Source organism: Rattus rattus, chromosome 13 (assembly GCF_011064425.1).
Source record: "Rattus rattus isolate New Zealand chromosome 13, Rrattus_CSIRO_v1, whole genome shotgun sequence".
In the NCBI taxonomy this organism is placed as follows: domain Eukaryota; kingdom Metazoa; phylum Chordata; class Mammalia; order Rodentia; family Muridae; genus Rattus; species Rattus rattus.
In genome coordinates, this window is record NC_046166.1 from 53075938 (window position 1) to 53096494 (window position 20557).

At 46.8% G+C, this 20557-nt stretch overlaps 1 protein-coding gene across 2 annotated transcripts in view; it reads left to right on the forward strand.

Moving 5' to 3' along the window:
• The first annotated feature begins 4349 nt into the window (after positions 1-4349).
• The window catches only part of Rbpms (RNA binding protein, mRNA processing factor), a 140923-nt gene continuing 124715 nt past the window's right edge, over positions 4350-20557 (forward strand). The window contains exon 1 of one of the 2 annotated variants that reach the window (XM_032919231.1): positions 4350-4696. In XM_032919231.1, the coding sequence (XP_032775122.1) occupies positions 4631-4696 (66 nt within the window). In that variant the 5' untranslated portion in view covers positions 4350-4630. The remainder of the gene's footprint in view (positions 4697-20557) is intronic. The other variant, XM_032919232.1, reaches the window with a different exon arrangement.

Consider the following 20557-nt stretch of genomic DNA (forward strand, 5'->3'; position numbering starts at 1 on the left):
TACACACACACACACACACACACACACACACACACACACACACACGATGAGTACATTGTAGCTGTCTTCAGACACACCAGAAGAGGACCATGGATACCATTACACATGGTTGTGAGCCACCATGTAGTTGCTGGGAATTGAACCCGGGACCTCTAGAAGAGCAGTCAGTGCTCTTAACTGCTGAGCCATCTCTCCAGCCCCTCCTGCAAACTAATTTAACTAATTGGTTTTTCCCTCCAGTCTCTGAATTAGGTACAGCTTGCAAAGCAATATCCTGGGCTTGAATACTGGTTTTGGCTAACAGATTCCTCAAGATGGAAACTTTGCCAGGTTCTACCCAATGTGTCACCCCAATGCCTTTATTTGCCCTGGCTTTGTTTTGTAGCAGGACCCCACCTGAGGATATGCAATTACACTCCTTCGTTGAATGCTATTTAAAAAAGCCACCTAAATCTTACTTGGTACACTGCAACAGCATTTACTTTTTTATATATAATTACTAACAGTTTTATAATTTCTCCAGCACTTGCTGGAGAACGCTCATCTTTTTACCACGTGGCAACAATTGGGAGCACTCACCTGGGGCTAGAGGATTTGCTTCCATGGTTGGCCACTAGGTCCTGGCCCTCTCTGCTGAGAGCTGGCTGGAGCAGGATGCTGGGAACCTGATTTTCTTCCTTGTCTGATCCAGCCTTATGTGATCCTTGCTTGTGTTTCTTGAAATGAGTGATAGGATTTTGTTTTTACAACTTTGGAGGCGATAAAACTCAGGGGATGCGGTACAAGTTGAATATATATTTAACACTGTCGAACTGTGCATTTAAATGGCTAAGGTAAACTTCATGTGCCTTCTGCCACTATTGAAAAGAGACGGCGATGAACTGGGAAGGAGTTGCCTTGTCAAGGATTTAAAAAAAAAAAAAAAAAGCTAAGAAAACAGTAATTGGCTCAAAAACTTTGGATCAACAAAGTAAACAGTAGTAACACTCATGGTAGATTCTGTAGTCTCCTGCTGCAACTTTATTCCAGATAAATAACTCAGTGCGGTGCAAATAGCCCCCAAACCGACCTTTCATGCCTGCAATTCCCAGAGACAACCGTTTAAGACATAATTACGGGTTTGGATTTCTTAAAGCAAGGCTCAAAAGGAATGCTGCCAGTGTAGCAGTGATGAGTCATGGGGACTACAGGTGCACACAATATTTCCCTTTTAACCTGGTATGCAGCCTTGCAGGCCAGGCAGAAATATTGGCAGACCAAGAGGCAGGTGAGAGGGCAAATGTCTCCCGGTCAATAGCTCCGTTTTGCCGGGATATAAACTCCCTTTGTTGTCACATAATTCTTAGCATGCCTGGCAACTAGCAGCGACCATGGGTGCCTCAGTCTTGAAACTTCATCCTTGAAATAGTAAAGAAGTCATAGCTCGACTGAACATGGAACTCCTTCGTTCCCTCTCCTCTTTCTCTGTGGCCGTTTTATAAATAGTGAAAAGTCTGCTTGCGGATTTTCCTTGGGTTTGGTCGGTAATACGTTACTAGGTTTTTTTCTTCTGAATAAGTATATACCATCCCTTTCCTGAAAGGAGAGAAATGAAATCCCGCCCTTCCAGGCATATTATTTTACCGTGCTCTGAGATGTTTGATGTCTCTGACAACTTTACTGCCTTCTGTGTCAATACAATTGTGTGATTTTTACATTTCATTTCTTGAAATCTCTTTCTTCTGTTCTCCTATTGTAGGCAGTGTCTCCACCCAGGCCACACCTTTCAGAATTTAATTATGACTCTGTGTAGTGACCATTTTTTTCCAGGGTTTTTTTTTTTTTTTTTTTTTTTAAAAAAAAATTTTTTTTTTTTTTTTTTTTTTTCCTTTTTTTTTTTTTGAGAAAGTGTCTTTTTGTGTAGCCCAGGCTTTCCTGGAACTTGCTCTGTAGACCAGGGGCTGACTTCAAACTCAGAGATCTGCCTGTCTCTGCCTCCTGAGTGCTAGGATTAATGGCATGGGCCACCACTACCTGGTGTGTTTATATTCATTAAAAATAACAGTGTCTGCAATGTTTTAGGCACTGTCTAGATGCTGGGAACACTCAAAGATGCCAGGCAAGGCTCCTCTCACAGGACTTATTATTCTTTCTCACACCAGAGGTTGCTAACTTTGTAACAAAAGACAAAGTTCTGGTTTGGCTTCAAGACCACAAATAAAATAAAATAAAATAAAATAAAATAAAAATCAGGTTCTACTTCTGGAATTAAACCACTGTTTTCCTGGTGAGAGAAGGGAGATTCCCCTATACTACAATCACACAACCTTATCTACCTTCTTCTAAATGGGCTCCGACTGGAACCATTAAGGACGAGCTTGTCATTTTTTCTTGGGTTCTTGCCAGGCTCCTGCAAAACAATGTCTCTCTGTGGAGTGTGTTCAGTAACAGGCAGGAATAGCCAACGAGGGCAAAGGGCTGGTTCTACTGGCCGGTTCAGCCACCCAAGCCCACCACTCACTCATCCCTCAGGAAGACACTGCCCCCTGGTGGTTCCTCTTATAACTGAATGAAAAACCGGCCGAGCAAAAAGCTGCCAATCAACACAATCAATAAATCAAAACACGGACAAAGTTTCTGATCACTGCAGTTTTGCTTCTGAACTTTTCCGCCGCTGTTCCAAAGACTCTTGGTTCATTTCCTCCCAGGAAATATAGCACCTTTGTTCCTATAGAGAGCAGTGGCATTGCAACAGCAACTTAAAACATTCTTTTCCTTCAGAAACTTTCCCACATCTCCAGATCCGGTCAAAGAAAACTTAGCTGAAACCAAGTGTCACTATAGATCTTCACTTCGTAACGCCTTTAAAAGCAGAAGAACAGTGTTGCGTGTATCCTGCTTTTTATAATTTGAACCAGGACTCAGCGATTATGTTGCCTTGGAGTTGTTTGGGGTATCTTGTCTCCACAACACCACTTTGAATTGCCTAAAGACAGGGTCCTTATCTTCAGCTCCCACCCGCCCCCGCCTCACCCCACCTCCAACCGCACTCAAAGCAGGGAAGGGTAAAGAATGTCGAGCAGGGAGAAAGAGATAAACATTTAAACCAAGCCATAAATGATAAGTCGTGATTGGTGCGGCAAGCCAGACAAACTTCCTCAGAGAGACAGGCACCATCTACTACTGAGCCGTGGGTTTTAAAGGTCTGTCCAAACTAGTCACAGTCCAGAAGCAGACAGGATCTATTGTTGGAAAAGTTCTGTAGGACCAGGAAAATGGGAACTTCCTTAATAATAATGCTAGCTTCCGCCTATTGTAAACCACAATTGTGCAAGTATGAGTTTAGGAGCGGAGGCTCGCCCCAGCTATAATCTCTAAAATCCTGGGAGATTATATATATGTATATATAATAATATATATAATATATAATATTATCACCAGTGGGAGAATATGTATGTATGTGTATGAAAAAAAAATATATACATTTCATAGATGAGGAAATGGATCTATGTGGTCATCCAGTGTTGGATAATTGTTTTGATTCTCCAGAAGTAAATGTCCTGACCTTTGAGGGGCTGTGAGGGATTTTCAGTTAACAAGTACATATTGAGGACCTACTACGCTCCAGAACTACGCTCCAGGTAGCCTACTTAAGTTGTGGCAGAGTGAAAAAGATAAACAGGACGCAGTTTTGTATTCCAGGAAGGGGCTCCCCGAAGAGTGAAGTAAACAAAACGATTCCAGAACAGTCTGGTGCCGGCTGTGCGAGTCTGAACAGGGGCGGCCGGAAGCCTAGAGAGCGATAGCGGCCGAGGTTGGGAGGGGCGGGGGAGGCTTCGCTGGACTCCGGCACCCTCAGTGGGGTGGCAAGCGGTCTCCTGCAAAAGCGGGGCTCGGTGGTGGGCTGTCCCACGTGTCCGTCACCTTTTGGCCGGGGAAGAACCGAGTCTTGTCGGGTACTACCAAAGAGGGTGGGTTTGGGTGCACATCCGTCGTGAAAATTCAGCCAGCAAACAAAGTAGCGCGCTCCAGTCCATGCCTCCCCAAAGGCTTGCCCCCCCACTCCCAGTCCCTCCCAAGCCCACCACTGCTGGCCTGCCCGGACGCCCAGGGTCCCAGGGGTTGAGAGAGAGGGGGCGGTCCTGACCCTTCCTCCCTGTCCCTGGGTGGCCTCCTGACCCCAGGTGACCCCCCCACCCCAACCCAGCCCAATACTGGGGTCGACCGCTCCGCCCCGCGCCCCTCCTCCCGCGGGGGGCTTCGCCGTCCGGAGCCGCGTCCCTCTGGGCTGCGGCTGGCTGCGCACGTCCAGGGAGGGCGGAGGGAGGAGGGGAGGGCTGGGAGGGGAGGGGAGGAGGGAGGAAGGCGAGAGAAAGCGCGCTGCGTGCGGCCCCGCTGCCCAGAGCCTGCCAGCAGCGCGCCCTCGGCCGCCCGGGGGTCCCAACCGCGCCCCGCCTGGCCTCCTCCGCCTCGGCTGCGTCTGACCTGGGCTCGCCCGGCCTCTCTCGGAGGTCCCTGCCTGACTCGGCTCTCCGCTGTGCCGCCTGGCTCCAGCCCCGCAGCCTGCCCCTGGGGGAAGGTAGCAGCGGGCGAGCGCGCCTCGCCTCCAGCCCCTGCGCCCCAGCCCGCGCGGCGACGAAGGACCGGGAAGATGAACGGCGGCGGCAAAGCCGAGAAGGAGAACACCCCGAGCGAGGCCAACCTTCAGGAGGAGGAGGTACGGAGGGGGACTGGTTGGGGGGCGCGGGGCGCACGGGCGGGGGGGGTGGTTGTACCACGGGACGCGGCGTCCGGAGGGCTCCCGGCTGAGTCCACGCGCGTCCGCGTGCCTCCCAGGATTGCATAAGTTTTGAGGACTTTCCCGAGACTTTTGTAAGTAGAATGCTCAGCTTTGTCTACCCGGGATGTTGAAAGCGGAATCGAGAGCTGACTCCCGGGTGACCTCAGATGATTGGGACCAGGGAGGGTCAGGACTTGGGTTCTGCGCCTTGCGGCTGGAAATTGGAGGGAGGGAGGGAGGTAGGGTGAAGCTAGAAACTCTGGGAAAGTTCTCGGTAAAAGATACTTCCGACCCCAGCTCCCTCCCCTCCCTCCCTCCCTCCCTCCCTCCCCGTGTTAAAAGTTCTGGGTGAAATATCTTCTTAGCTGAGACATTTTGGATTAATAGATAACTCATCAGCCGCATTCTTCTGCGATGAGTCCGAGACCCCCGCCGAACCTGGGAGATGTCGAATGTGGGGGTGGGGGTAGAATAACAAGGACTAAAAGCTTTGGGTTCACCAAAGCAAAGGTGCGTGGGGGGTGTTTTTATAGGGGAAAAAAAAAACCCACAACTTTATGTGGCACACTCGGAATGATGATAGAAAACAATTTGCAGCTGTGGTGCGTTTCTCACTGAGAATGCCGGTGTGTACATGGGGGCTCGTGAATTTTGTCGCTTTTGTGATCTCCTGTCTCGACTTCACTCCTCCTGCTAGTGGGTTATCTGGAGTCCAAGAAATTGTGTTTATCTTTTTTAAGGTCTCCCAGAGTTGAGTGCAGAAGCGGAGACTGCCCATCCCACTCTAACGTAAAAAGTGTTCTTAGAGGTAATTTACATCCTAATAAAGAGGATGAAAGCGACCCGATCTGACGTCCAAAGCAGTTAGCATGGTGACAGTATTTAGACACTTGTGCAAACTTAGACCGAGAGTGAAACCAAACATTGAAAGAGTTCATCCATCCACCCAACTCCCTGACCCGCGGGAACTATCCACTGGTAAAATGGGAACTGTTTAAACGGGGAAGACAGGAGAGATTAAACGTATGCGAATCAGTGCAAAATAGAGCATACCACACTTGGGAGGTGGTGCGCCCTAAATGAATGGACGAGCTGAAAATCGCATCTCCACCTGAAGAAATTACCTATTTTATCAGCAAATACTGCTTCGGAAAGTTTCGCGTATGCTGTTTTATAACAAAGCCAGGGGCCGGCAGCAAGTTCCGGCTGTTTTTTCGTTTATTTCCTGACCAGTTAAACACCAGAAATTGCTGGTGTTTAACCTTTTTAAAAAAATTAGCAGAAGGTAGTTCATTTATGATCAGACCTTTAGCTCTGCTAAAAAATAGGTCCTAGGAAACCATCTTTTTTTTTTCCGTTATCTGGTTCAGAAAAGTTGGTACTGGGAAAAAGATCCTACCAGCAAGAAAAACACAGTTTGGTCCTTCGAAAATGATTTTTGGGAGATAACAGAACCCCATAGTTTTTGGGGTTTTTTTTTTTTTGTTTGTTTTGTTTTTTTGTTTTTGTTTTTGTTTGTTTTGGTACAGAAATTAGATTTGTCTCCAAGTCCCATACCCACTGGACTTAAAATTATGGCAAATCAGATTTTACTCTTGATCCATCTCAGCTGAAAATGCTGGCCGCACTAAGGTCCTCTATTCCTGGTGATCTCATCTAGTTAGTAAAGGCCGGGTTGGGCTGGTGCAATCTTCTGCCTTATTTACCTTGTTGCCCTGTGTTCCCAGTCAGGTAGGAGCAGCACGTGATTCTGGTAGGTGTTAACTCTTTCCTGGTACACACTCATTCTTGGAGAAATACGACCTAGCAGGAAGATTTCAGAGCTTTGATTGTGTGCTGGTGGGAGTGTGTGTGTAAAAATGTGTAAATTACAGACACTGTCATAAGTGACCTTTAGTTACTTGACCTTTGTTTCCAGTGAACCCAGGCCCATAGGCACACCAGGCACACACTCTGACTATTTTATACATTTTGATTATAAGTAGGGTCTCCCAGTCAGGCTTTGAAATTGCCTTCCGGCCTAAGAGTGCTAGGATTAAGGGCATTTATCACCACACCTGGCTAGGTAGCATAATAGAAATACAGGGAAAGAAAATTGGTCTGAGTGATCCAGGTAATTTTATCATAATTCTCTGCTCTCTGTGTATACTTGGTTTTTGAGAAATTCCTACCCCTTCCCCCTCCATGACCCTGAAAGCCACAAGTAAAACAAATAGAGTATTTGGTGAGTCCCATTAATGTGCTTGTCATTATAGAAAACCACAACACTGGACCCATTCCCTGCCCACCCAGTGGATCAGCAAACTGTTCCAACACATTGGAGAGCCTTGGAGTGGACTCTAGTAAATAAAGCGTATACACACCATGTATACATATGTACATGAAGAAAAGAGAAGGGATATGTGCTTATAATTTCTGGTGGGAGTTTGAAAAGTGAATCCAACTATCAATAAGAGAAAACGGTTGCTCTCCTAGATGACGTTGGGTTTAGACTTTCTCCTACATTGGAGAATTCAAGGCTTTCTTTCCCTCCTCTGTTTGAAACCAGCTCCTCTTCTCAATCAGCGTGTTTTACCCCTAAACCTCTGCTGGCTTTCTGTGCAGTAATGACACTGATATGCTCACGAAGATACAGTTGTGCAGAATTAAAAATCTAGGACTTAGGAACATTTCTACGTCTTTTCTGTGGTTGAAAAGGTTTTGAGAGTGTGCAGCCTTGTATGGCTCTTAAAACAGAGGAGAGTGATTTTAAGACTTTGCAGCTGTGTCAGAGACAAAACATCTGGCTCTCTAGTGTGTTGTGTGTGCTCTTCTGCAAGCTTTTCTGCAAAGGCAACCAATTGTCAATCTTCCTGGGATCTGAGGATTGCAAGGCGTTTGTTTGTATGTGCAGGGCATTGGGTTAGTCTTATATTATTTTTACAACTAAGAAAGTAATTCTGGCAGGAAGATGGGAAGTTCAGAAGCGAGTCTTCGCACATGGCAAGGCTCTCTCTGGTTTAAAACAAAAGTTCTTAGTAGTCCGGTATGGTGATGGCCTTCACTTTGTGAGAGAGCCAGGCAGTCTCTGAGTCTGAGGCCAGCCTGGTCTACTTAGCAAGTTTTTTCCCAGTCAGCTCCAGAGTGAGATACGGCCTCAAAAAGTCTTTTTTTTTTTTTTTTTCTTTTTTAAGTTCTTATAATGTGTCTCCAATTGTATGATCAGATTTTATTAATAAGTATGTAACTGCTAAACTCATAATTTGTAGCAATTAACCATCATTAGTAGGTTTTAATGTATTCAAACATAATGGGACTTTGGGTCTTACAGAACCTATGGGTGAGTGAGTGTTTTGAGGGGCGGGGAGTGAGATAAACATGTCATTTGGTTGTATTTTTAGATTCATTCATGTCGTTGGGTACTTTTTAGGTGGATCACCTTCTGTTGAAGCAGTTTAGCATCTCGGTTCTGGGAAAGCAGTCTAGGGTCTAACTAAGAGGAGCAAGAGGTGGCAGCGTAGCAACTGTGATTGGGATGTCTGGCAGGAATGGCCTCAAATCAGATCGTACCGGGGTCATGAATTTTACCTCAGGTCTTCAGTATTTTGCCAAAGCACTGGGGCTGTAGGGTTTTTTTGTTTTGGTTTGGTTTTTTGTTTTGTTTTGATAATTAGCATAGAGAACGCTCAGTGTCTGTGGTGCGGTTGCCTCAGGATCTCGTTGAACATTAAGATTCCTTGACATGGCTTCCGGAAGGTTCCAGCCAGGGTAGTTTGGTACACTTTGACCTATTGTTGCACACCGAATCTTAATACAGTCAACGTGTTTCAGTCATGGCATAGAACTTGGTAACAGTGATTTGGATTTTGGAAATGTGACCTCGTTCTGAGAAGGGTGTCCCGAGAGCACTGACAGTGTGGCTACTTTGCCAAAGTGTGGTTTTCCAGTTTCTCTGAGCAGCTGGTGAGTCCCTGTCGCGCTCTCCCTGTTTGCCGTTTGGTTGAGGTAGACGCTTCTTTGGAGACACTGTCTCAGACTGTTTGTGAAGGATCCTGTTTTCTGCTGGATTTAGTGTTAGTGCTGGGGTGATAAACTGGGAACGTGATTAACAGTGATAGAAATTAGGGCCATGGCTCTGAGGGGTTTTGGCAGGAGGCATCAAAATAGGTTCTTGCCCTTTGGTTTAGTGTCTGCATTGTTAAGAATTTGAGGGAACAGGTGTACTAAAGATCTGTCTTTTTAAGATAGATTTATTTATTTATTATAAGTATGCTGTAGCTGTCTTCAGACACACCAGAAGAGAGGGCATCAGATCTCATTACAGATGGTTGTGAGCCACCATGTGGTTGCTGGGATTTGAACTCAGGACCTCTGGGAGAGCAGTCAGTGCTCTTAACCACTGAGCCACCTCTCCAGCCCTAAAGATCTCTTTTAGAGGTGATTATTGCAGAATGATGGTTGTGAAAATGCGCAGAAACTGTTTAACAAAGGGGACTTTGCTAAGTAAATTACATAACTTTATAGGAAATGTTATGCAGCCCTCAGAGGGGTATGTTCTGTAGAACTTTATATCTATATATATCTATATATATATATATTTACATATTTATATATATATCACCTCAATTCCGTCTTCCCTTTCCTCCCTCCAAAACAGTTCTTTAACTCGTACATGAAACCCGATGTAAATAAAACCTGTGTAATCGGTGAGTCGCATACAGACCCTCGGCTGTGTGGACAAGTGGAGCGGTGCCTTGAAGGTTTTGTTTATTTCCTTTGTGATCCATGCGGGGTTAACGAGGTCAGGTTGGTCGTATCTGGCTTGGGCAGGTCTGTTCTTTCTTTCTTTTTTTTTTTTTCTTTTCTTTTTTTTGGAGCTGGGGATCGAACCCAGGGCCTTGCGCTTCCTAGGCAAGCGCTCTGCCACTGAGCTAAATCCCCAACCCCGGGCAGGTCTGTTCTGTTTCTCCTCCGGCTCTTCGTCACCAGATTCATCTCCTTGGTTTATCCCAAACCATTTAGTGTTCCTCAGCTGCTCCCACCGTCTAACATCCTTTCTCAATCCAACGCAGTGCCATTCGCTGGGTCTCACGTTATCTCAGATCCTTCCTTCTGCACAGCTCTGATCTGCACAGAACAAAAGTCCACAGGCGACAGTCGGCATTGTACCAGTCTGTCCCTGTGTTCTGCGAACCGACTGCTTGGTTCCCCTGTTCTGGCCCCAGGCTGAGCAGGATTGAAGCTGTAACCTCTCTCTCTCTGCCCACCACCCACATCCATGGAGGTGTTATTCCCCCAAGAAGTTCTTTGTTATCTCTGCTTAGCTTCTAGGTCATCATCATCTCTGTCACACAGCTCTGCAGAAGAGACGGATGCCACCGAACAGGACTCTCTCCACAGTCCCACTTCCGTACTCCAGTCCCACTGTCCTGCACACACATAATCCTTATAGGTGTATGCAGAATTTGGAAACCTACATGGCCAGCTACCTGCTTCATATTGAGAGCCTTTTCCTGTTAGCAATTTCAAAAGGTTATGAGCCCACATATTAGAGAATGCTCTTTCTCACCTGTGGTGCTTGATGGTTCTAATCCTTCCATAGAGCTACTGGGCTCTGACTAATCGAATTCGGGTTCTCCTGGGGAACTCCTTTCTGACCTTCTGGTTAGGGGCTTCTGGGTAGAAGCCTTAGCTCAGTGGAAGAGCAGGGACCCCCAGCCCCCAACAAGCCTGCTCTGTGTGACAGGCACTTTGGAATGTTTGCGTTCAGTTTCATTTGGCACCTTAGTGTCTGCCTGGGGGGCAGTGGAAAGGGAACGCCAGTGTTCCTCTTGAACAGTGCTTGCTTTGGGCAAAGAAAAACCTTAGGAAGGAATGAGGAGAATGAACTCAACAGCTGGAGCAAAAGTGGACGCATAGTTCAGTGGACGGGGAGCCGGGGCAGGACCAGGCCTTTACGTCCATGGCCCTGTTGGTAAGAGCCTTGCCTGTGCCAGCCCCTGATGAAGATGAGCTTCTATGAGGGATAACTTGCGTACAACCTTGCACTCTCACATCTCTATCTTTAATGTGCACTGTGTGTGTGCGTGCGTGTGCGTGTGTGTGTGTGTGTGTGTGCGCGCGTGTGCGTGTGTATGTATCAGAGGTGGTGAGGGATGCTCCTTGATGTAACCTGGAGCTTGAAGCTGAAGGACGTGTGCTTGAGTTCCTGAGAATAAAGTGGCCCCAGTTTGCAGAACAGAACTATCGGGATCCTTTAGCCTACGAAAATTTCAGAAATACTAATCACTAATACTTAATTTGTGTAGAGAAACAGGGTGTCTCATTGTGGTAGCCTTGGCTGCCCTGGAACTTGTGGAGACCAGGCTGGCCACCTCCCTCTGCCCCTGCCTAAGTGCTGTGATTAAAGCACAAGCCACTATGCCTGGCCAATCCCTGACTCTTGGCTTAGTTTTTTCTGTGTGCTGTATTCCAGGTTAAGCACTGGGCTACCTACAACCATTTTATTTTATTTTTTTTATCCTCAGAAGCTAATGTAGGGTTTTGTTTGTTTGTTTTTCCTTCATGCTTGTGTGTTTGAGACAGTTTTACTATTTAGTCCAGTCTGTCTTGGCACACAGCGTCCTCTCCTATGTTAACCTCTTGAGTGCTGGGATTATAGGTGAATCCAGATAAGTGTTTTGCTGTTCGTTTTATGGGTAGGCAACTGAGGCAGTGTGACAGTGACATTTGGCTAACCGATTAGGCCCTTCAGGTGTAGACCTGGAGGGGTGCCAGGATCTAGGAGAGGCTTTTGCTCCTCTTTTGTTTTTGTTTTTAGAAACAGGGTTTCTCTGTGTAGCCCTGGCTGTCCTGGAACTCGCTCTGTAGACCAGGCTGGCCTCAAACTCAAAAATCCGCCTACCTCTGCCTCCTTAATGATGACATTAAAGGTGTGGGCCACCTTCCAGGCCCAGTTGCTCAGTTTCATGGAGGGGCAGTCACGCACAACTTAACAGGTTTAATAAGGCATGCCCTGAAAGTCGATGTGGCTTGAACCAGAAGCAAGCCTACTCTGGAGAAGGTCGTGGAGCTTTGCCAGAGAACGCGAAGAGTCAGCGATTCAGCTACGGCTGAAGACTTTGATCTGTGAGGAAGATTGAGATTGGGGCGGCGGGAGGACAACGGGCAGGGATTCTGTGTGGAGATTCAAGGCTCCTTTTGAGGAGCAGTGAGCAAAGCCAGACAGGAAAGAGGAGGCTGTTTAGAGGGAACAGGAGAAGGGGGCATTGGCCAGAAGGATATGGCAGTTGCTTTCTGAGCTAGGAAGCTACAGAGCTAGGGGTGACGCATCGCACAGAGCAGCATCTTGTTCCAGTGGGACAGGACACATCGCACAGCCAGCATCAGAAGAATTAGCGAGGCCCCGGCTGCTAGAATCCACGACTGAAGTGTGCTTGTCAGACACTGACACCTCTTGGGCTATCCTTTGGATGACCAGCTAAATGGTGACTTGTCGAAGTAAAAGTAGGCCAGGCAGCAAGGAGCAAGTGGTGCTGGGTTCGGGGTGCACAGGATAGGCCAGATGTTAAAATAAGTTTTTGTGTCCCCCCCCTCCCGCCCTCCCCGAGCTGGGGACCGAACCCAGGGCCTTGCGCTTGCTAGGCAAGCGTTCTACCACTGAGCTAAATCCCCAACCCCGACAAAAATTAAGTTTTCTTAAGAACAGTTTGCATGTAGCTGCGTAATGTGGATCACGTGAACAAGTGTCCAGAAAATAGAATTCCGATCCCTGGGAAACCTTGTGGCAAAAAGCAAGGAAAGAGAAAAGGCTTCTTTCTGGGGACAGAGGGGAAACATCGAAAGTTCTCAGGGAAAGAGACTAATTTTAATACGTAAGGATGTATTACTTAGAAACTGCCTGGTTATAATAGTATTTACTATCTTTGTCCGCTGGGGGTGGGGGAGGGCAGGAGTCAGAAATATCTAGGTATATATATAGTATTTCTCATGGTGGGTTGGTTTTATTTATTTATTTATTTATTTATTTATTTATTTATTTATTTATTTATTTTGGTGTGGCTTTCATCAAAGCCCGAGGAATTTGCCTTTTCCCTAAATTTGTCATCAGGTCCCAGACTTGCAGTTTTCTTTTGTTGAAGGCCAAGCTATCCTATGTAAAATCTTAGGGAAGCTTGAATTTTCTTCCTCTTTTTACCGGAGGTTAAAAAAGAAGATGCTGAGCCGCGGGCTGCCTACCCGAGGCCCTATGCTCTATGGGTCTTATTTTCATTACCGACTTTGCTGTGGTCTTGCTGCTGTCTTTCTTGTTCAGTACCCATCTAGGTCCTGGGAAGGAAAGGACACAGCCACAACATGTAGCTGCATTTCTTGCAAGGTACTAATCCGGTTAGGATCTATGTTAATGAACTGCAAAGAGGAGAAGGAAATGGTAGGAACAAATGCAGGACTCACCAGGAAGAGAGGCCAGCGAGGCGACCTGTATTGTTGCACCAATTTAAAAGGCAAAAGAAGTGCTTAGGCAGCCTAGTGTAATCCTGTCAGCTCTCGGGATTTTGCAAAGGTAGGAGAAATCTGAGCATCTCGGAATTAGCCAGGTACCAAACATCTCCTCAACCCTTCAAACACCTTCAGTGAGTTCCTTATTTACCGGAGTGATGTTAATGACAAGAGGTCATGGCATTCCCCAGATTCCTTTATGTCCCTAGGTAGAAGATGCTGGCCAGTGGCCAGTACTATCCCAGGAGAAATCCTACAGATGATTTTCTTCTTCTTGACTCCCCAGGATCTTGTTTTTTGTGAAAATTCCTCTTTGCCACCTCTAGGCTGCATACTTGAGGCCGCCGGGGACGAGGGGACAAGCTCAACGTGTGATCTTATTACCGAAATAGCAGAATTTCCTTTGTGCTCGGAGGGGAAGTGCTACGGAGGTGTAATTACCTTACCCAGCATGTGCGATTTGCAAGACAGGAGGCGTGAGTTTCCAAAAGGCCCCTGTTTTTGAATGTAGTATCATTCCAGAATGCTCCAAGAAGAATTGTGTGGTGGGAGAGCAAGAGGGGGACCTCCCCCCATCCCCCCCAAAAAAAACACACACACACCTGCCCTTGGATGCTGGGTAATTAGGGACCACTCTTGCTTTTCAGTTAACCCTCTCCTCCATTTGTGCTTTTCCAGTAATGACCTACAGAGTCATAGGGGTAGGGATTCCTTTTTCAATGTTAATATAAAGATGTGGAGAAAACCCGAGAGCAATGGTGGCGAAAGCCTTTAATGCCAGCACTAGGGAGACAGAAGAAGGCGGATCTCTGTGAGTTCCAGGCCGCCAGCCTGGTCTACAGAGCAAGTTCCAAGATAGCCAGGGCTACATAGTTTTTTTGTCTTTTGTTTTTTTTTTAAAGATGTATTTATTTTATGTGAGTACACTGTAGCTGTCTTCAGACACACCAGAAGAGGGAATCAGATCCCTTTACAGATGGTTGTGAGCCACCATGTGGTTGCTGGGAATTGAATTCAGGACCTCTGGAAGAGCAGCCAGTGCTCTTAACCACTGAGCCATCTCTCCAGCCCCCTTCTACATAGTTTTAAAAAAAAAATAAAAAATAAAAAAAAATTAAAAAAAGGAAAAAGGGGGGTTAGGGATTTAGCTCAGTGGTAGAGCGCTTGACTAGCAAGTGCAAGGCCCTGGGTTCGGTCCCCAGCTCCGAAAAAAAGAAAAAAGAAAAAAAAAAAAAAGGAAAAAGGACTTGTGGTTTTTCCATGCTGGCTGGTTAGCATTTGCCTAGTCCAAAGTGCCTCACTCCCTCTTTTAAGATGCTGGGCTCGTAATGGACTAGGATGGCCTTTAGCTCACTTTGTAGCCAAGGCTACCCTTGACCTAGCTCCCCACCAGATGAGATGACAGCTGGATTTCGTGAGTGGGTCTGTGTGTGTATGGCTGTGTGTTTGTGCTGGGAGGGTGCTAATGTTCTGTTCCCCGCCCCCACCTGCTCAGTGCTCAACAATACTCATTAAAAAAGGGAGCGAACTCTTGGGCCACATTTAGGGTTGAGAAAACTGAGGGGTACTGAGAAGTTAATTGGTTCTGAGGGTTTTACAGCTGGTGGGTTGGAGCTTAAAAATGTCCAGTGCCACTGAGGTTCGTGAGGCTGGTTCCTGCTGGGCCTCTGACCCATCTGCTGGGAATCCTAGCTGCATTTGTAGTGCTTCAGTAGGTAGGGTCTTTATTGGGTCCCCGGTGCCTCTGGAACTTTGTGTCAGCCATTCTGTATGTTACAGATTCACCCTGACCTTGTCATTTGTCTTAGTCCCAGTTCTGTCATCATCCAAAAAGACCTGTCGCCTACAGGTTGGAGTGACCCATGCTTCTGCCGCTGTCCTCATCCATTCTTGTCACATCCGCTTACTTTCCAGGTGGCAACCCTCAACGCTGTGTGACTGTTGCACTTGCTGGCCATGTACCTCTGGGACTCTGGCAGCAGAAACTTCCTGTGTTGTTTAATATTTCTTTCTCTTCTTTGTTAAAGGTTTGTTTATTGTGTAGACAGATTTCTGCCTGCATGTACACTTGCCCACCAGAAGAGGGCAACAGATTCCACTATAGATAGTTGTGAGCCTCCATGTGGTTGCTGGGAATTGAACTCAGGACCCCTGGAGTAAGTAACTAGTGCTCCTAACCCCTGAGCCAGCTCTCCAGCCCCATCTTTCTTAAAACAAACAAAAACAAGCAGCCCCCACTCCCCCAGCAACTCCAGAACTGTCCTATACATTGTTGTTTGTGAAAAGTGTACAAACTTACCTTTCAAAGACTGACATCTGTAATGCGTCACACTGTGAAAACCTGATTAACCATTCTGGATTGTTTTATTTTCCATTTCTTTTTCCTTCCTCCTTCCTCCTCCTCCTCCTCCTCCTCCTTCTCCTCCTCCTCCTCCTCCTCCTCCTCCTCCTCCTCCTCCCCCCCCCCTTTTTTGAGGCAGTGTCTCTATTTTGTATGTAGCTCTGGCTGTTCTGAAACTTGATATGTAGAACGGGCTAACCTTGAACTCTAGAGAGCCACTTGGCCTCGGCCTCCTGATTGCTGCCATTCAAGACCTGAGCAAACTATGCCAGGTTCAGGTAAGTCTTAATTGTTTCTGTCTTTCTTTGAGGTGAATATTTCTGATCCCCCCCATCTCTCTTAAATTACATCTGGAACACAGTATCATTTCACACCTTTGAGTCTAAGTTTGTTTGGTTGGTAGATGATCACCCCTTTGCACACAAAGAGGACGTCTTCCCCTTTGTCCAGTTAATCACAGCTGTGCTGAAACAAATGCAGGCGTGGCTGGAATAAATTAACAGTGGCCTGTGGCTATTGGAGGGGCAGGTACATTTTGACAGGTGTGACTTTGGCCTCCATAGGGTTAAATGTTTATAACCTACTGGAGTTGACTTGGAATGAGACTGACCACCTCAGAGCCTCTGGCCTAGTCTAGCCTCCAGCTCTGTTAGCTTCCTTGTTTTTTCTTTCCTACCAAGAGGTATAAGTTCAGGGTCATTCTGGCTTTGGGTGGCTGGATCAGACTCTAAGGACCTGGGTTCCACTGTGAAGGGATCCTTTGGAGCAGCCTCAGGCCGCGCCCTCTTGTCTTCATAAACTTGGGAGTTTTTTTTTTTTTTTTTTTGTTCTATTTTTGCTTCTCATTGTGAAGCAGCACGGATAACATCGCAGGGCTAAAGAAATGTCCCTTGTCACTTATCACCAGACTGAAGCCATCTGTTAATGAGCAGATAAATGGGGCTGGAAAACGCTGGCCCTCCTTGTTTGTGTGTCCAAATCTGACCTGGGTTGGGTGGTTCGTTGGATCTTTGTCACCCATTGTTGGAGAACGTCACAGCCGGAGGTATTCTGAAGAAGTCAGTTCTTGGCCAGCCTGTCACTACCCGTCAGTTTTATTATCTCACTTTCTTTGTCTCTGTGGGGCACATGATAAGTCTCTTACGCTGCTTCGGGAAGCTGCCTCCCTTGCTTGACTAAAAGGGGATTGTATGGGCATCGCCCACTGCTGTTGAAGGAGTTGTGATTCCTATCTTTTCCACTGTCCATTTCCCAACCATGACACCGAAAGCCAAAACATGTCTCTGGTGGGCTGTGTGGAGAGAACCCTGGTCAAGTCTTTTCAGTACAAACCCTGTGGATTTTGTTTCATTTGTTAGATTATCTTAATTCGGGGAGGGGGAGTTTCTTTTTGTTAGAGAAGAGTTTCTTACACCTGGTTCGCTTCCCTATAGTTTCAGTTTTGTTTTTTATGGAGCGTGTCTCTGGCTCTCCTAGGGAGTCGGGTGCGACTCCGTGGGTGTGAGCTGACTGCAGGAAATGACCCTCAGTAAACAAAAGGATTATTTAAGGCCCATCCTGAGCCTTTGTGCTTTGGAAGGGGTTATGCAGAAAACCGGAGTTTGCAATCCGGGCTTTAGTTTTTCTCTGTGAGGGAAGAGGGGTTGAGGGAGTCAGCTTGGTGAATACCCCGTAGAGCAGAGGTTCAGAACCTTGTTAATGCTGCAGCCCTTAAAACAGTTCCTCGGAGCTCTGACCCCCAACCATAAGATTATTTCATTGCTACTTTGTAACTGTGATTGTTTTGTCACTGTTACGAATCAGTAATATAAATATCTCATGCAACCCATAGGGGTCTCAACCCACAGGTTGAGGGACGCTGCTCTAGAGTCTAGTGCCAGGCCAAGCCAGGCAGCACCCACGGTTGGGAGCCCAAGAGTGAGGCCTGGCAGTCCTTTGGGTTTCCCACCCCTCCTAAAGGGAGGGGAGAAAAGCACCGACCCTCTCGTGGCCAGAAGTATACCTGGTGTGCCAAGTAAGTTTGTCCCTGGCTTCAAGCTTTTGCTTAAAAGGTGGTGCCCATTGGAATGCTGGGATGTAATCAGAAAGGGAATGCAGAGGGAAGAGATTTTGCTGGGTACGCAGGCTCAGGAGAGACAGCCCAGCAGTGAGGAGGCTGAGGCAGGAGGTTTGCTGGACTGTGAGACTTTGTCTATGCATAAATAAAAGCAGATTTTCTTTTTCTTTATCTAGACTGGCTGTCCCACAGTAGGAGGTGTCTATGGTAGGTAGCCTTTAAGCCAAGACGAAACAGTTTCAATCAGTGGATTTCAGATACTAGACCCACGGTGAAGAAGTGTTTGAATGTTACCCCCGCTTCCTCAGTATTTTTTTTTCATTACAAACTTTTGCTGACTTGCAGCAATAAACTTCTTAGTGCATCTTTTAAAAAAATATTTGTTTTATTGATATGAGTACAGTGTAGCTGCCTTTAGATACACCAGAAGAGGGAATTGTATGCATTACACACAACTGTAAGCCACCATGTGGTTGCTGGGAGTTGAACTCAGGACCTCTGGAAGAACAATCAATCCTCTTAACCTCAGAGCCATTTCACCAGCCCCCAGCACCTCTTTTTTCAAGGAGTACACATCTCTGTAACTAGAAACACACTTTTTGCCGAAAGTAGGTTTGTGGTTTTTTTTAGTTTTCAGCTGAAAAGGACAAACATCTTTGTAAAGGACGGTTTTTCCGAGTTCTGTGTTTTCTTTTTAAGTGCTACACCCAGAAGGCCAGCTGATAAATGTTTTGAGCACAGCCCGTGTGTGGGGGGTGGAGGATGTGGAGTATTTACTCCCTGGCATCAAACAGTTAACAGCGCCCTAAGTGCAGAGATTAAAGCAGCCATACGGCTCCCAAGGTAAAGGGTTTTATTTGTATGCTAAGTGTGCTGGGAAGCTCCTTGCTTAGGATGTGAGGCCCAGTCCTGTGCTGTTAAAAGAACACAAGCATTGGAAATTCAGTTTATAGGGGAAAGTTAAAAAACCCAGTATCTGGAATACTGATGTATTTCTCTCTTTTTTTAAATTGTTGTTTTTTGTGTGGTTGGGTTTTATTTATTTATTTTTTTTCTTCTTTGAGACCGGGTTTCCCTGTGTGTTAATCCTGTCCTGGAATTTGTTTTGTAGACCAGGCTGGCCTTGAATTCACAGTCGAGATCTGCCTGCCTCTGTCTCCTGGGTGTTGGGATCAAAGTCCCGCACCAGATCCATCTTTTCTGTTCCGTTTGTTTATTTTTTTTAAATGTTGTGTGAGGGATTGAGTAAAAAACCAGGTGTTCTTTCCACCAACCTGTAACCGCCATGATAGGTTTCCTCCACCAACCTGTAACCCCCATGATAGGTTTCCTCCACCAACAAAATAACCAATTCAAGCCAGATTAAAAGTACCTAAAGGGAGGGTTCACAGCACGAGGTCAGAGAAGTCCCAGTCCAGACTGGGAGAGAGAAAAGGCCAGAGGCAGGAGGTGGGGCAAAGGGGGGGGGGGAGTGCTGAGTGGAAGCTTGCCCAATGTCTGGATTATATAGTGAAGAAGGAAAGTTCTGGGTAGAGGGCGGGGTATTGCCAGCCACGCCCTGTAACAGGTAGGGACTGAGGGATGCTGGGAGAATCTGGAAGCCCGATTAGCATCTCCTCCCTTGTCCCGGGAAACACCCAGGCCTTAGTACATTTTAAAAACTGTTAGGTAAGCCAGGCCATATTGTACATTAAACCCGCTAGACTTGGGAGGAAGGGCAGAGGGAAGAGGAATCTGGTGGGAAAGCCAGCGGATTTTACATGGAATTCACAGGGCTAGCATCTTTGAGCTGTTTTGACTGACCCAGAACCAGGTGCCTTTGCCCAGGGTAGTTGACCTTTGGGGTGGATAAAGGGCAGAGTTTCCTGGTGAACAAAAACCCACCTTTAGGCTTGCTTGCTGGGTAACAATTTTCCAGTTTACTGTGTCAAACACAATACTAAAGTTGATGACAGTGAGGCCAGAACTGCCATTTTGGAGTGCTCCATTGGACCTAACAGAAGTGTGTCTGTCTCTATTTGGTCCTTGTCCTGTACCCACCTGACTGATGGTGAGTCTTAAAAAGAAGAGGCATTTTTAAATGGAGGAATGCTTGAAGTGTATACAGCTTGGGGATCCGCTGTGAGCCTCTGATTTCGGCAAAGAAGAAGCCCGGGTTTGTCCCGTTTGGTTTTCGCTTGCTTGCCCACCAAGCAAGTGCTTTTGGGCTACACCTGAAGCTCCATCCGTGTTTTAACCATTAACTGTCCCCCACCTGTTTGTTCCTGAAAACTCTCTGCGGGGCCGTCCTAGCTTGTCATAAACTAGATTTGTGGGAAAAACTCAACAGAGCAGTGGCCTCTATCCGACTGGCTGTGTATCCGGAGGGTGTATCAGTCTCTTGACTAATGGTTGATGTTGGAGGGCTGGACTACTGGCGAGAGTACCCCGCCCCCAACCCCAGCAAGTGGCCCTGGGTGGCATAAGAAAGGGAGATTGAAAAGGCCTGGGAGTTGGGGGGAGGCAAGTGCTAATCAGCCTGCCTTCAGGGTTCAACCTGAATTTCAGCCCTGACTGCCTTCCTCTCTGACTTAAAGCTGTGCTCTACCCCTTGGCTCCCCAAGTTGTTTTTGGTCTGGTGTTCTATTACAGCTGTAGAAATCTAGGTAAGACAAAGCTTGCCTGTGCCTTTTGTAATACCATGGATCACTATTGGTCAGGGCTGAGTCATCTGTTGACCTTGATGTAAGTAAAGGAGCGCACTCTCCACAGACTGGAAAGGCTGTGGAGCACTCTCTCCACAGACAGGAAAGGCTGTGGAGCACTCTCTCCACAGACAGGAAAGGCTGAGGAGCTCTCTCTCCACAGACAGGGAAGTCTGAGGAGCACTCTCTCCACAGACAGGGAAGCCTGAGGAGCACTCTCCCCACAGACAGGAGAGGCT